Here is a 14,304-nt window from a genome sequence, read left to right on the forward strand (position 1 = left end):
TTTGATAGTTTGGTGTGCTGCTTTCACAGGTGCATCCAGAAACGTGGCTGGAGAGTGGTTTCTGAACTAATTCAAGAAGCGTCTCAGATACTGGCGATTCTTTAGAGGGATTATTCATTAAGTTACTGACAATCAACAACTGTAATGCAATAGCTAGATTGTTTAGAACTTTGGAATCAATTTTTTCTTGGGGTTTCTCAATTTTCGTTGATAGTTCTTTTACGGGACACGGTGCTTGGACTGGTTGAGGAATTTGAGGTGGCACCTTTGGTGGTGGACTGGGTTTTGGCGTTTGTGGGGCATAATAGTTTGGATAGGTAGGTTGGTAGTACTGTTTGTATTCTGGGTATCCTACTTGTGGATGGGATGGTCGTTGCTGGTAGTAATATGGGTACGATGAAATGGCCTGGAACAAAAAGTTTTTTTTTTTTACTTAATTTATTCTGAATATCACCAGGATTAGCTCCTGATATAAAATTTTGATACGATTTTTTTATAAGTTTATATTAAACAGTATTCTTAAGTCTCTTTTTTTAAAAACTTTATAAAATTAAATATTTTAAAAGATTAAAGCCAAAGAGAAACGAAATATAACGAAAAAATAAATAAAAATTTGCTTTCATAATTTCGACATATTGGTAAGGTTCATGAGAAAATCGAAAAAGTTTTTTTAACTCCTTGCAAAACTCACCTGCGAAATAAGAAATTGCGTCAATATTACAATACACAAATAGGAACCCATCGCTATAAATGAATGCTATCATACAACATACATTTATAATTGAAAAATTTTGTTTTATCTGTCATATTCACTTATCAATCACGTACAAATGAAATGTTTAGTTTTTGAGAAATATCAATAGATAATAATGTATTTTCTAGTCTAGTTATTACGTACAGGTGCTACATGGCTCATCAAACAAAAATAACGAGTAGAATAGAATGTTTTAGCATTTCGTCCCTCTTTCTAGATTGTAATTTTTTTTTTAAAGAAGAGCTTAAAGCAGATGTTGTTTAGGATATTATTCCAGCTTCTTTTCTATTCTTAAATTGATTTTCTATTACGACCTCTTTTTCAACTGTTTTTTCATTTTTTAAATTTATATCATAAATACTTTTTTTGCAATAATATATATTCATATACACATGTATATATATATATATATATATATATATAATGTACAAAAAACGATAACCAAGATGAAGACTGTTCCATAATTAACTTAAACAATAATAAACGTATAGATCATTTGAAGCAAAGCCTTGAAGGATCATCAACGATATAATTAAATTTTTACAAAAAACTTTTGCTATAATATTATTTTTTTTGCAGTCGGTACTAAAAAAACATTCTCAAATGATGCTTACGTAATTTATATTTTACTATTTTGTCGCAAAATAAAATGCCAGCTTGTAATTGTATTTCAAATATATAATTTTTTCAACATGTCTATTAAAATTCACATTCAAATGATATTTAATATGGACCTAAATAAATGCTTTGTAGGACAAAAAATAACTCTTATAATAGCATTTCTATTTCGATATATCATCCGTCTTCTTAAATAGATTTTATTGCCAAGCTAAGAAATGTCTTTATTAGTGACCTTAGATTATACTTCTTAGTAATTCGGCCTTGATAAGATAACTAAGATTCGGTCATTCAACAGGTTTGTCTCGAAAGCTTCAGCAACCATCTTCAAAACCAAATTTTCCTGAGTTTGATCTTTCTTCGTGTATATTTAAGTGTATTCTTCCACACATTTATGTGGTCATATCCAATGGATAAAGTAAGGAATTAAATTTTCCCATCACGTCCCATCTCCCGGGGATAGGGCCCATTCCATTTGAACGGGAATTGTATAATGTTTCTCGCTTCGCTTTGTGCTCCCAACGACCCCCGGATTTGAGGGCCCTCGGAATCCTTTGTGTAAAAAATGAGTTTCTTTTGAATAGTGTTTTGTCAATGTAAATAGTAATTTATCATTTTATTTGTCAATAAAGTTACAGAGAATTGAAATTCAAATGCTTCAAATGAAGGCTTCGTAATATTTTGTTAGAGTAGAATAAATATTTTAGTTTATCAGACAATTTTATTAGTTTTTCCCCCATTTTTCCATCTTCAGTATATATTTAGCGTTAACATTTTTTTATCTGTTAATGTACGTACACTATCGTAAAAAAGTATGTTATTGTATGGGGTTTTCCAATAGGGACGCTTGAACTTTGACAGCTGATTGCGTCCATGTTGTTTGAGTGACAGCTGTCAAATGCAGTGTGTTATATTCATTCCGTCCTCCCAAACCACCATGGCAGGTTACAGTGTCGAGCAGCACGTGCAAATCATAAAATTGTTTTATGAAAATGGGTCTTCAGTTCGAGCAACGTTCCGCGCACTTCGCCCGTTTTACGGTCGCGATGATCGTCCTGCCGAGTCGACTATCCGTCGATTGGTGGACAAATTCGAGGCAACCGGGTCAGTTAACAATCAGCCGGTTCCCGTGCGTCAACGTAACGCGAGATCTGCCGAGAATATCGCCGCTGTGCGCGACAGTGTCCTCGAAAACCCGCGGCAGTCAATTCCGCGTCGCGCACAGGAACTCGGCCTTTCGCAGACGACAACTTGGCGAATTTTGCGTTGTGACTTGAGGGTGCACCCGTACAAGATCCAGCTGACCCAAGAGCTCAAGGTTAATGACCATAGACAGCGCCGTGTGTTCGCTGACTGGGCATTAGAGCAGTTGGAAGTTGACGCCGATTTTGGCAAAAAAATCATCTTCAGCGACGAGGCGCATTTTTGGATGAATGGCTATGTCAACAAGCAAAATTGCCGTATTTGGGACGAGACCAATCCACACGAGGTTCACCAAGTGGCAATGCACCCGCAGAAAGTGACTGTTTGGTGCGGATTTTGGGCCGGAGGCGTGATTGGTCCGTATTTTTTCGAAAACGATAATGGTGTGGCCGTCACCGTCAATGGTGAGCGATGCCGGTCGATGATAACCAACTTCTTTTGGCCTGAAATCGAGAATATGGATCTGGACAACATGTGGTTTCAACAGGACGGCGCTACGTGCCACACAGCACACGCTACGATGGAAGTTCTGCACGATCAAGCGCCCTTAATGGAAAACCCTATATAAAGGGAAAACACTTCGTATGTAGTGTGACTGCAAACTTATGGTAAGCATCACAATATTCATCATCATCAGCCTATCGGAGCCCACTGCTAAGCAAAAGCCTCTTCTGACATGGAGAAGGTTAGAGCATTAATCACCACGCTTGCTCAAGATGGGTTGACGATTTCAAACTTATAATTTGAAATTATAAATCCAGGTTTCCTCACGATGTTTTTCCTTCACTGTCATTTGTGTCTAAAGACGCTTAGACAGTACATATGACTCGGAAAAATCACATTTGTTTTCTACCAGGTTTCAAACCCGCACACTCATGCACGAGAGGAGAGTCTTTAACTTTAAGCCATCACGTCTTTATTGGTAAACAAACTGTTTATATTTTTTTTAAGTATTTAAGTTTAACTTAAAAAGTTTTGTTTTTTGTATGTTTAAATATACTGCCTAAACATTTTATTACAATAATAATAGTCAATGAATTCCTTTATTCTGAATCTTTGTGAACAAAAATGTGATAACGAAATGTTAATAAGAGCAGAAAATTAATACGTCACTTGGACACCTCAATGTATGTAGATTAATTGTCTCTTTAAACGGTTTTATATTACTTTACACACAAATACTTCAATTAACAGCACTTCAGATGCTATGTGTAAAAGATATTAATGATTATATGATTTAAATTTCTCAAATTCCGTTTATTACGTAACTATTATCACAGCAAAAGAGATTTAACCCTCATTTTGAAACTCAAATTATCTTTATTATAATATAAAAACAATGTCCATTCGGAATTGTAATTCCAAATCCAAAAAAAAACCTACGCGAATTAATAACTAGCTCTGAGGTAAATGTGAATATTCAAGATACAGACAGAAAAAAAATAATCAAATATTTAAGAGGTTTTCTTTAGATCCTTAATATATTAACCACAAAGGATTCAATAATTGACTATCCCAGTTTATTCATAAACAAAGGAAATGATATATAAAATTGTATTTCAATATTTATTATCAGTTATAAATACAAATAAAACTTAATCAGTACAAGTAGTTGTACGCTGGCACGTTATAGCCCATGACATCTACGGGATAAGCGTCGCATGGACCAGGGAGGGTGTTACTTAAAAGACTACTGACAACTAATAATTGTAACGCATTAGCTAGGCTATTAGCAACGCCCCCATCTTGGACTATAGTCTGTGGGTATCCAAGTTCAGATACCACTGGAGCTGGTGCAAGCTGCGGTTGGAAAACAGGCCCTGGAAGCGGCAAGCCAGGTTCCCTAATCAGAAATTGGTTTGGAAGGACAGTTTCTACCACATTCTGACCGCAAGATGGCAGTACCCGGTTCAGGCATTGGCCGAAGATCATCTGTAAATAAATTATTGTCATTAAAAAGAATTAAAAAAGTATATAAAAATATAGATTTAACTTTTACCTGAACAAAAATAGTTTGAAGTGCTAAATAGAAAACAAAACGGGCGGCCATTTTGATTTTGTCCGTTTAGAAACTTAGGTTTCAATGGCCTTTTAACAGAAAAATGTATTTATATAACACCTTCTTGTGATAATATCATTTTATTATCAGATTCATTTAATGTTACATAACGAATGACACGTAGAAATATTATCGAAGTTGCTATTTAGAAATGCGTTATCATATTATAAAAAAAAAAAACATGTATTTCTATTGAGAAATAAGAATGCTTGGAGTAAAGAAATCTCCGGGGATTTTATGTTAGAAAACTATCGTTTATCACGAACCGGACGATAATATCCGAGAAGAAATACATCCTTTCCACGAGTGTCGTAAGCTTGGCAATTTATTTTGCTAGTTCTGCAATTCTAGTGAGAAAAGTATTGCGGGACATGAAAAGTTATTGTTCAGTCAGCGTTATTTATTTGCATTCACAAAGTTCAACGGTTCCGTGATCCAGAAAGTATTTGAAGAGGATAATTCTGTGATTTGAGACACATTGTCAGAAATACGTCGAGATATCGTACAAAAGGCTTACTAAAGTAATAAAATGGACCAATAAAATACTCTTAGAAAGAACATATGATTCGGAAAAGATCACATTGGTACTTGCCAGGTTTCGAACCCGCGGCCTCACGTATAAAAGGCAGGCCTTTTAACCTCCAGGCCACCACGACTTATTTATATATATATGTAAATATTTTATTTAAATAAATATTATTCTATAACTGTTAAGTAATAAACCTTATACATCTTATAATTTTGTTCTACGATCTTCTTCAATTCACCATACATTAATAAATTTAAGTAAAAATTTGAAAAAAAAAATAATACAAACAAATATTTAATTTATGTTGACGTTAAACACGATACATATTTATATTATAAAAAGTAATCGCAAAACAAAAGTTGAACGTAAACAAAATTATTTGCTATAAGATTAATTTTGATGACACCACAGACAATAAAATATGTCAAGTTCAATAGCGACCGTCTGTGCTGAATGTAAAAAAGGTATACGAAAATAATAAATAATTTATTTCATAAATACATATACAACGAACAATTTATTCTGACACGATAGCTCAGTTAGTGAAAAGCACGCCGTATCCCGGAGGCTGCAGCTTCGAATCCCGCTTGTGAAGATGTTTTTTTCATTCTATATTTTCTTAATTAAATTGAAGTCAATAAAGATGTTAAGCTGATTAGTAAGTTTCATTCGGAGATCGCAATAGTTTTGGGATGAATGTTAGGCCATCGGAGCTCTATAAACACCTAAGAGTTTCCAAGTGACATATCCTCCGGAAATTCCACTATACTTCCAATTCCATAAACAGTTTAAGATAGGAGCACAAAGTAACATATTAGGGTTAGGATCGAGTAAGAGGGACAGAGATACGGATAAATTAAAGTCATTTATTCGGCGAGACGAGAATGCGATATAAATTCATGAAATGACTTAAGAAATGTAGAACAAGTGCTTATATATAGAAGATCAATCCAAAATAAGTCACAGGCACATCTAAAATTTTATCTAAATGCTTCCCGAATGACTCTTCCAATACGATTCTGAATAATAGTGTTTGAAATGCGATGTGATTTCTACAGTACTCAGAACAGCGATCCTGACATTTGTACCAAATCTGTAAACATTAAACAATAGTATAAAAAACTAAATAAACATGAAACCATTGAATATTCTGAGTATTACGACATGTTATACAGAACAGATTTAACAAATTATATATATTTTTTATGTAATACTAACCCGATTACAAATTTTATCGTTCGTGTCATTTGTAACTTCGCTCATCAATGTTTATAAAAGATCTGAAAAATATTTATATCGTTTAAAAAAAATATAACACAATGAGAGCGTTCATAAGTTTATTTGTCTTTTGTTTTTGTCAGGTAAATACATTATTAAAAGATGATTACTATTAGAAATATATTTTTGTCATTTGAAAACATTTTCTTTTCTTATAAACTATAATATTTAAAACTAACTTAACTGCATATCAATCACAATGTTTTTGAAAACATTTTTTTCAGTATTGACTATTTTTTTTATGTTTAATTAACTTGTAAATTTCAGTGTGACGCCGCACCGATGTCTGGAATCAAATTACCATTAACATCAATAGCCTGCTCCACGACACTGAATGATCAAAAAGCTTTGTCACTATCTTTTTCCCAAAAAGATAGCATTGAACCAAAGATAAATATGATCGGAGACATCAATTTGAAGTCCATAGATACGAATCCATTTTCTAAAGAAGAAAAAAAGAAAAGGATATCCGTTTCGAAACTTCTGGAAGAAATTGGTTTGATTGATCCAAAAACAAAAGATTGTACATCGATTAAGACACAAAACCTCGACAATAATGTTGTAAAACAAGAAACTTTACTCCCCGTACAAAATAATTTATCAAAGACGAAAGATTCTGATGACAAAAATATCGGAAATGAGAGAAATACCATTAATTATAGCATTAAAGTGCTATCGCCCCCGGCAGTGTTTGGCGCCAATGCTGGAAATCTTCCACAAGCTACAAATAAATTTAAAACTATGACAAAGAAAAATTCCAATAACATTTCAGAATATCCTCAAGCATTACATCCCTCAAGGTCACAAGTGAAAAGGGCGCAAGAAGTTAATCCGAAAAAGCAGAATCTTTATTACCATTGCAATAATGATGGAAGAGAAAATACGAGGAAACCAAAATTACAGGATAAAACTGATATTGTTGGAAGTAATTCACTTCAAATGCTTGACAGAGAAAGGAAGGGAAGTGTTGAAAATACACTGAATGAAATAGAAAGTCCGCTAAATTCTATATATGGTTTAAAGGACAACAGAAATCTATTGAAATGCAACCCTGAATCGAGTCTTCCGCTACCAACAAACGATTGTGAAGTTCAAACTAATTTTTTAGACGTTCCATTAAAAATTGATGGCAAAGCTGATGCAATTGATCTTATAAATGAAGAAAAAAATTCATTTAATGCTTTAGATAGAGAAGCAGAAAATAAAATGTTTAATAAAAATTTAAACAGATTTTATAACGATGAACATAAACCTAATGCCAATAACCTATTATCAGGGCAATTATCACAAAAATTACATTTAAATTCCAACCCCACTTCTGAATGTAATTCTCCTACGAATCAAGTGCGCAGTTCTAATGACCATGTCAGTCCCAGTTTGAGTTCTTCCTTGGATAAGTTAATAACATTTTTCACATCTAAATTTCTTTCCGTCCTACCCAGTATTTCTGAAGACTGTCTAGATAAAAGACAAGGATCATTTACACCGCTGACAACCCCAGCATATACCAATTTACCAGAAATAATATTCTCGTCCAACGACATATACCAAACAGCATACGAGTCTATTCCTTCCGGCAATGATTTGGAGTTTACCGAATATTTACATATTGAGCAAGAAAACATTATAGTGAAGGATGCTGTTAGTAAAGAGTCCCTAGCTAAGTTATCAGCTCCCCATTTATCAACACTTACTATAAACTACACGCCTTATGTTGAATCTTCTAATGAAATTGTAATAATTATGTGATGTATTTATTTCAGTGATTTATTTTCATGTTTGTTATATAGTTTTTAATACAGACACAAAAATATATAAATCTTTTTGAAGTTATTATTTGATATACAAATTATATGATCAGGATATTTTATTATTTGCACAAAACCGATCTGGTCGTCGCTATTATAAACACAAATGTTTTTACGTTAAATATCTATGGACTTTGCTATGATTATGACCGGTTTGTTGTCCGATATAGTTTTTCTGTATTCCTTTTTGTGTACGGGTTGAGGAACACTTGTTGTCGCCTCGTTTACATGCGTGCCATATTTAAATACTTTGGAATTTGCGAACACTGTTTCAACGTTGTTGTTATAATGTTCATTCGCCTCCATATTTTCCTTTAGATCCGAATAAGAAAAGATCTTGTTCCTTGCAAAATTGTTAGCATCTGATTCATAGTTTCGATTTTTGGCAAAATAATCTTCTTTGTTGACCATCTCCGTTATGAAACCGGGAAATTCCAGAGCCGATGGGAATGATAGCTCCCCGTTCTCAAGATATGTTCCTGAACTTTCTGTAGTTACAGCCATATGACTATTTTTATTATGATTTGGTTCAATCATAACTTTTGTTTCAATATTGGTATTCATTATATTATTCTTACGTAACCGATTATCTCTGTGACTTTCGTACTTTCGCCTATCTCTACTTAATTCGGTTTCATCTCCATAAGCGTAGAAATATCTGTCCTGGAAATTTGTAAACTCATAGTCTTCTTTGCTGGTTAAGTATGATTTGTCCGATGTAAAATCTGGATAATACTCGTCCATTATGTCATTATAGTTATCAAATAACAAAATATTCTCGTCTCTTTTGGTAACTTCAGTTACATGTTCCACGTCAACTGTTGTTGGTTTTTCGTTGTCTGATTTATAGTTATTCGAATGTGTTTCTTGAATAACTTTTTCAGTTTTTTCAACAACTGGTGTGGAATCCATTTCTTCATTAACAGTCGTAGTTATTGTAGCGATCGTAGTTATTTCAACTTCAGTTGTTTCAGGGACTAATTCAACTACTTTGTCGCAACTTTCTGTAGTTGATTTGAACTCCTTTACTTTTCTATTGGAATTTGTCTGTCTGTTCGGCTGTTGTTTTCGTTTCCTATTTCTGCGCCTGTTTCCCGAATCTCTTGCTTTAGAATTTGTCGTCTGTGGATTTTGATATAGATAGTCAAAATTAAAAGGATAATTCATGTTTGTGTTGAAGAAATTTGGGCTCATTTGTTTGTTCCCACCAAACGTGTTCATTAAATTCATGAAATTATTTGGTGGATTTTGTTGTGTTTTTGAAATAGGTTTATTATTTCTTGTGCTAACATCCTTATTGCGTGTGTGACGGCAATCAAGATCAGCACAATCTTCATTTATATCAAAACATAGGGGTACATCTTCGAATCCCAAAGCCTCTTTCTTTGGTTGGGATTCTGATGTTGAAGCTCTAGATGCTTCGGGTTCACATTTTTTTCGTGAAGGTTTTTTATTTATTCCGCTTTCATCTAATTTCATCACGTCATTGTTATCAGGTTTTAAAATCTCTACATTTTCTGGCCTTCTTTCGTCTATGACTCTTTCAGTACTTATTGGTCTCGTTTTATTTCTTTGTCGGTTACTCTTTGATTTTTTTCTTTTGGTTCTAGATGTTTTATTTACATCCTCATTTACTTTTTCTTTTTTTATTTCTGAAATTATTTTTCTGTTACTTCTATATCCATTTTCTTGGTGTATATTTGATGTATTCTTTCTCCGTTTCCTCCTTTTCTTTTTATTACTAGTTTTAATATTACTCTCATTGTTTCTCGTCTCTTTTCCATGTCTGTTTCCATCATTAGCGTTATATTCTTCCGGAACAAAAATGTAATTATTCATTACCTTCTGATTTTCATACGGTTCAGAAATCTGTTTTGTATCGAAAACATTTTGAAAACGAAATTGGTGATTTGGCACAAATAAATTTGCTATCCGATTTGGTGTAATCGTATTGCTTTGTGAATTAGGTGCAAACTGATTGTAATTCAACAGATTCTGCAGATATGGATTGTTATGGCCCGTGTGTATTAACAACTGCTCAGCATTTTCGTAGTTAGGATATGTTGTAGATGGACAAAATTTAAGGTCATACAGCGGATTTGATGACACCTGAAAAAGAAAACATATTTAGAATATTAATGTCATACATGTAATGGGAATAGAGTTAAATAACAATAAATTACAAAAAACAAAAACTCAACAGAAAACGAACTTTGATTCGTGAATTGATGAAGCAGTGTCTATTATGTATTATTAGTAAAAGTTTAGACATATTTTATTCTCTTTACCATAATAACATAGTCTTAGGACTTACCAAAACAAAACAGACTTGCAAGCAGAATGTCAATAACATTATATCATTTTAACGATAAATTTGATGAAGGTTTACCAAAATCTCTTATCGAAGTACGTGTTATCAGCTTTCGTCTCCGTATATAAGTAATCGTGTATTGAATTATATCTCCCGTCGTGGGCCTGATTGAACACGGATCGATAAAAAATTACATAATTATAACGAAATAAAATTAAAATGATTAGACATTTCTATCGTAATAACAGTTCGGCTGTGAGAAGATAATATAATTGTCATAGAAAAATATTATTCTTCTACATTTCATTTGATTATTCAATCTAATTGCTCTCTTGAATTAAGTTCGACGTTTCTAAATTTTATTATCATTACGAAATTGGCTTCTATCTGGTGGCTAAAGTAACTTATTAGACAAAGTTATTTTGTAAATTCGAAAGAGAAATACCGAAGTAATTTAAACTTCCCTTAGATCTCTTACATTTCTGTTCGTAATAAGATCGGAAGGGATGACAAGTTTGTAGAGTCTTGCTTAAAATATATATGTATATATTGGCTACATTATAAATGATACTTTGACATACATTAACACATTATTGAAATAAAATTATAATTAATTATATCTCATTCTTCAATTTTCATTATAGAGAATAGGTTTTATTAGATACATTTCTTATTAGCTGAGTAGGTGCCATTAATGTGGTGAGTTTTTTCTCAAAATCAATGACCATAACATTAATAATTTCATTGCTATCAAAAATCTAAAAAATTTTACACAACGAATTTAGTTTTTCATGACCATTTTATATATTTTTTTTTAGGTTTAACCACGGGTTATAGGTGCAAACAATTTCAGATTTCTCAAGGTACCATAGTGATACCTCCTTTCATTTATTTTCCTTTTCTTTGATAAACAAAGTCATTTAACGTGATTGGAAGTATAATTACACGTTCGGTTCAGAAATTCAAAGTTCAGTAATATCCAGACACTCCGATTAGTTTCTTACATACATAAAAAACGTTTATTTATTATCAAAAATGTTATTGCAAGTAGAAAATAAAAGAAATGTACAACTTAAAAATATATATTAAATAGTGATGCTATCCGCATGTCGCGTTTAAATCGAGACTGTTAAAATAGCAAGTTAAGCAGGGCTTGTACAACCATGACCACCATTCTGAGGAGACCTGGTAGAAGACCGCCGCCAATAACAACCAGTACATCATCGGCCAGTTCTGTGATGGTCGCGACCAGGGTTGTGAGAAGACCTTGCATGTTCGAGCAAGGCGATTTAGGGTTGGCGCCAGCGGCATATTCTGGTAAGGATCTTAGGAAATTCACGATAGCCAATGCTTGGGAGTACAGTTTAAGCAACGAAGTCTCTAAAGCTCCGAGGTCCACTGGTATTAAGGAGCTTATAGCTGGCGGTAATGTGTCAAATATAGACAGCAACGATAGAAGAAGGTTGTAAACGTTGTTCAACAGAGGCAGCAAAATGTTCACTAGAGGGTATACCGCCGGAAGTTGAACTCCAGATGCTGACACCGGATTCTGGAAAAAAAGGAAATGATTAATCGATTCTCTACCAAACTGATCATCGATATATCAATTAATCGATTAATATCGATTACACAATACAGATGCATTTCGTTTTATTCGACCAACTCACCATAAACATTGACACAGCGATAACAACAAAGGTAATACTTAATTTTGACATTTCCAAAAAAAAAAAAATGAACAATATTTACCGACAATATACCTTAGCCCGAGTCTATATAGATTTAGAAGATTTTATACAACACATTCGTTATATATTACATAGTTGCGATACTCACTTACTTAATTATCGGTTACTCAACTAAATAACTTTGTTTCACATATTGTCCAATAGTAATTTATCGTTTTGATAAGGGTCATGCGGTGTGGAGGTTAGGCTGGCTATTATTGGGTATGGGTTCAAACCCATCTTCACACGTTATGACCCATTAATGTCTGGAGAAAATCATTAACCCTAACGATTTAAGGGTAAATTTTAAGTGACATTATTGTTTTTGCATTCATTTTTAACCTGATATTATGTTTAAAATCTATTAGAACTTTTTGTATATTTTAATCGATAATAAATGAGTAATATTTATTTCTCATCCCTTCAGTGCATTTTCAGCAAAATTTACTTATTAAAACCCAATCTTTTTGCGGTCGTTTTTTTCGATATTGTTGTTATAAATACAACACAAACAAAGACTGGAATTTACATCAAAATATATATTTTCTATTATATTGAATTAAGAATTTTTTAATTTACTCTACCTACTTTATAATGTTAATAAAATATAACATGTAAATATCTTCCGAACAATCATAACGCAGGATGTTCACAGAGCATTTTATTATTTGGTAAAGAATTTTTTACTGTGCATTGCATATATTAACAAAAATATAGTCGTGTGAAAAATCTAGTTATATATTGATATGTGTTAAGAAATAAGATAATATCTTACTCAAAAAAACTTAAGCAATTAATTAATATATAGATAATGTTTCATATAAATGTGGCAGAAGATCCTAGTGATATCTTATTGTGCTCGCGTTGACTAAGGAATTTATGCCTCGGAAATGTTTCAGATCGGACCATTATGTTGTTTAGCGGTTTTGTGTATGGTGAGTAATACTATTAATTGGGTAATTTAATTTTACAGACGAGAATATGTAGTTTTTTGTTCTATCGAAATTAATTTAATAATTAAATCGATGTTTTCATATGAGTTCGTTTGCGTCAAACAACCTATAGGTACGGAACTATAGATTTATAGTTATATTTTACGATATTTCTCTTACACGCATATTATATATATTGCTTACATAGCGATATCAATTTTCGCGTAGTTACAACAAAGCAATCCTTTTTCCAGGTCAGAGGGAGTGAAGCAATGATTCCGGCGTATTCAGTATCAGCTTTACGCCTCGCTTTCGACGAAATATCAGGAGTGCTGCCGATCGCTAACGAACTCGCCTGCCTCTTGATACCGTTCCTCATCAATCTGATCAATAATCTAAACAATTTATCCAATATAGTACAGAACTTAACACCTGCTATACTTCCATACTTCGGTTGCACTCTTCCCCTCTTATACGCCACTTTGACTGATCTGGCGTCCGTGTTGTTCCTCTACATTAGTGTCTTAATATCGCTGTTCAGATCCAACGTCCTGTCTGCTCCGGGTCTCCTAATGGTTCTAGTCTCCCAGATACTCAAACTAGTTCTGGAATTACTAACAGGTCTAGCAGATTCCGGCGGGATCCTGTCGGGTCTGATCAAGCTGATAACAACTGTTCTCGTCGAATTGGAGAAGTTATTGATTTAATTAATTATATATTTATAAATAAACGTGTTGTTTGTTATTTTTTATTTGTTTTTATTATGGATTGAATATAAAACATGTTTTATTGTATTACAAGTTGTTAACCGACTGCGAAGAGTGTGTATAGGCTTATATATATATATATATATATATATATATATATATATATATACATATACATGTACATATATATGTACATGTATATATATCGTACAACAAAGCATACTAAAGTAAAAAACGTGTTACACAGACGGTAATGTTTTTGCTAACTTTATTAGATCCCTGAAAGCTTTTTTACAGCAAACCATTATGTTTTAAAAACATTTGTGCGAGTTCGTTGACATAAAAAGCTACAACGCTTATCACATTCGCTTTTTACAT

General features: G+C 32.9%; 2 protein-coding genes across 2 annotated transcripts; one reads left to right on the forward strand and one right to left on the reverse strand.

Annotated features, from left to right (window-relative positions):
- Positions 1–11,674: 11,674 nt before the first annotated feature.
- Positions 11,675–12,236, reverse strand: LOC116776118 (uncharacterized). Its single transcript, XM_032669221.2, has 2 exons — positions 12,228–12,236; positions 11,675–12,109 (listed from the first exon to the last, which is right to left on the reverse strand). The coding sequence occupies exons 1-2, from the start codon at positions 12,234–12,236 to the stop codon at positions 11,690–11,692; spliced, it is 429 nt and encodes a 142-aa protein (XP_032525112.1). The 3' UTR covers positions 11,675–11,689.
- Positions 12,237–13,177: 941 nt separating this feature from the next.
- On the forward strand, positions 13,178–13,926 carry LOC116776119 (uncharacterized). Its single transcript, XM_032669222.2, has 2 exons — positions 13,178–13,222; positions 13,474–13,926. The coding sequence occupies exons 1-2, from the start codon at positions 13,178–13,180 to the stop codon at positions 13,924–13,926; spliced, it is 498 nt and encodes a 165-aa protein (XP_032525113.2).
- Positions 13,927–14,304: the final 378 nt, after the last annotated feature.

This window comes from Danaus plexippus, chromosome 28 (genome assembly GCF_018135715.1).
Source record: "Danaus plexippus chromosome 28, MEX_DaPlex, whole genome shotgun sequence".
Taxonomy (NCBI): domain Eukaryota; kingdom Metazoa; phylum Arthropoda; class Insecta; order Lepidoptera; family Nymphalidae; genus Danaus; species Danaus plexippus.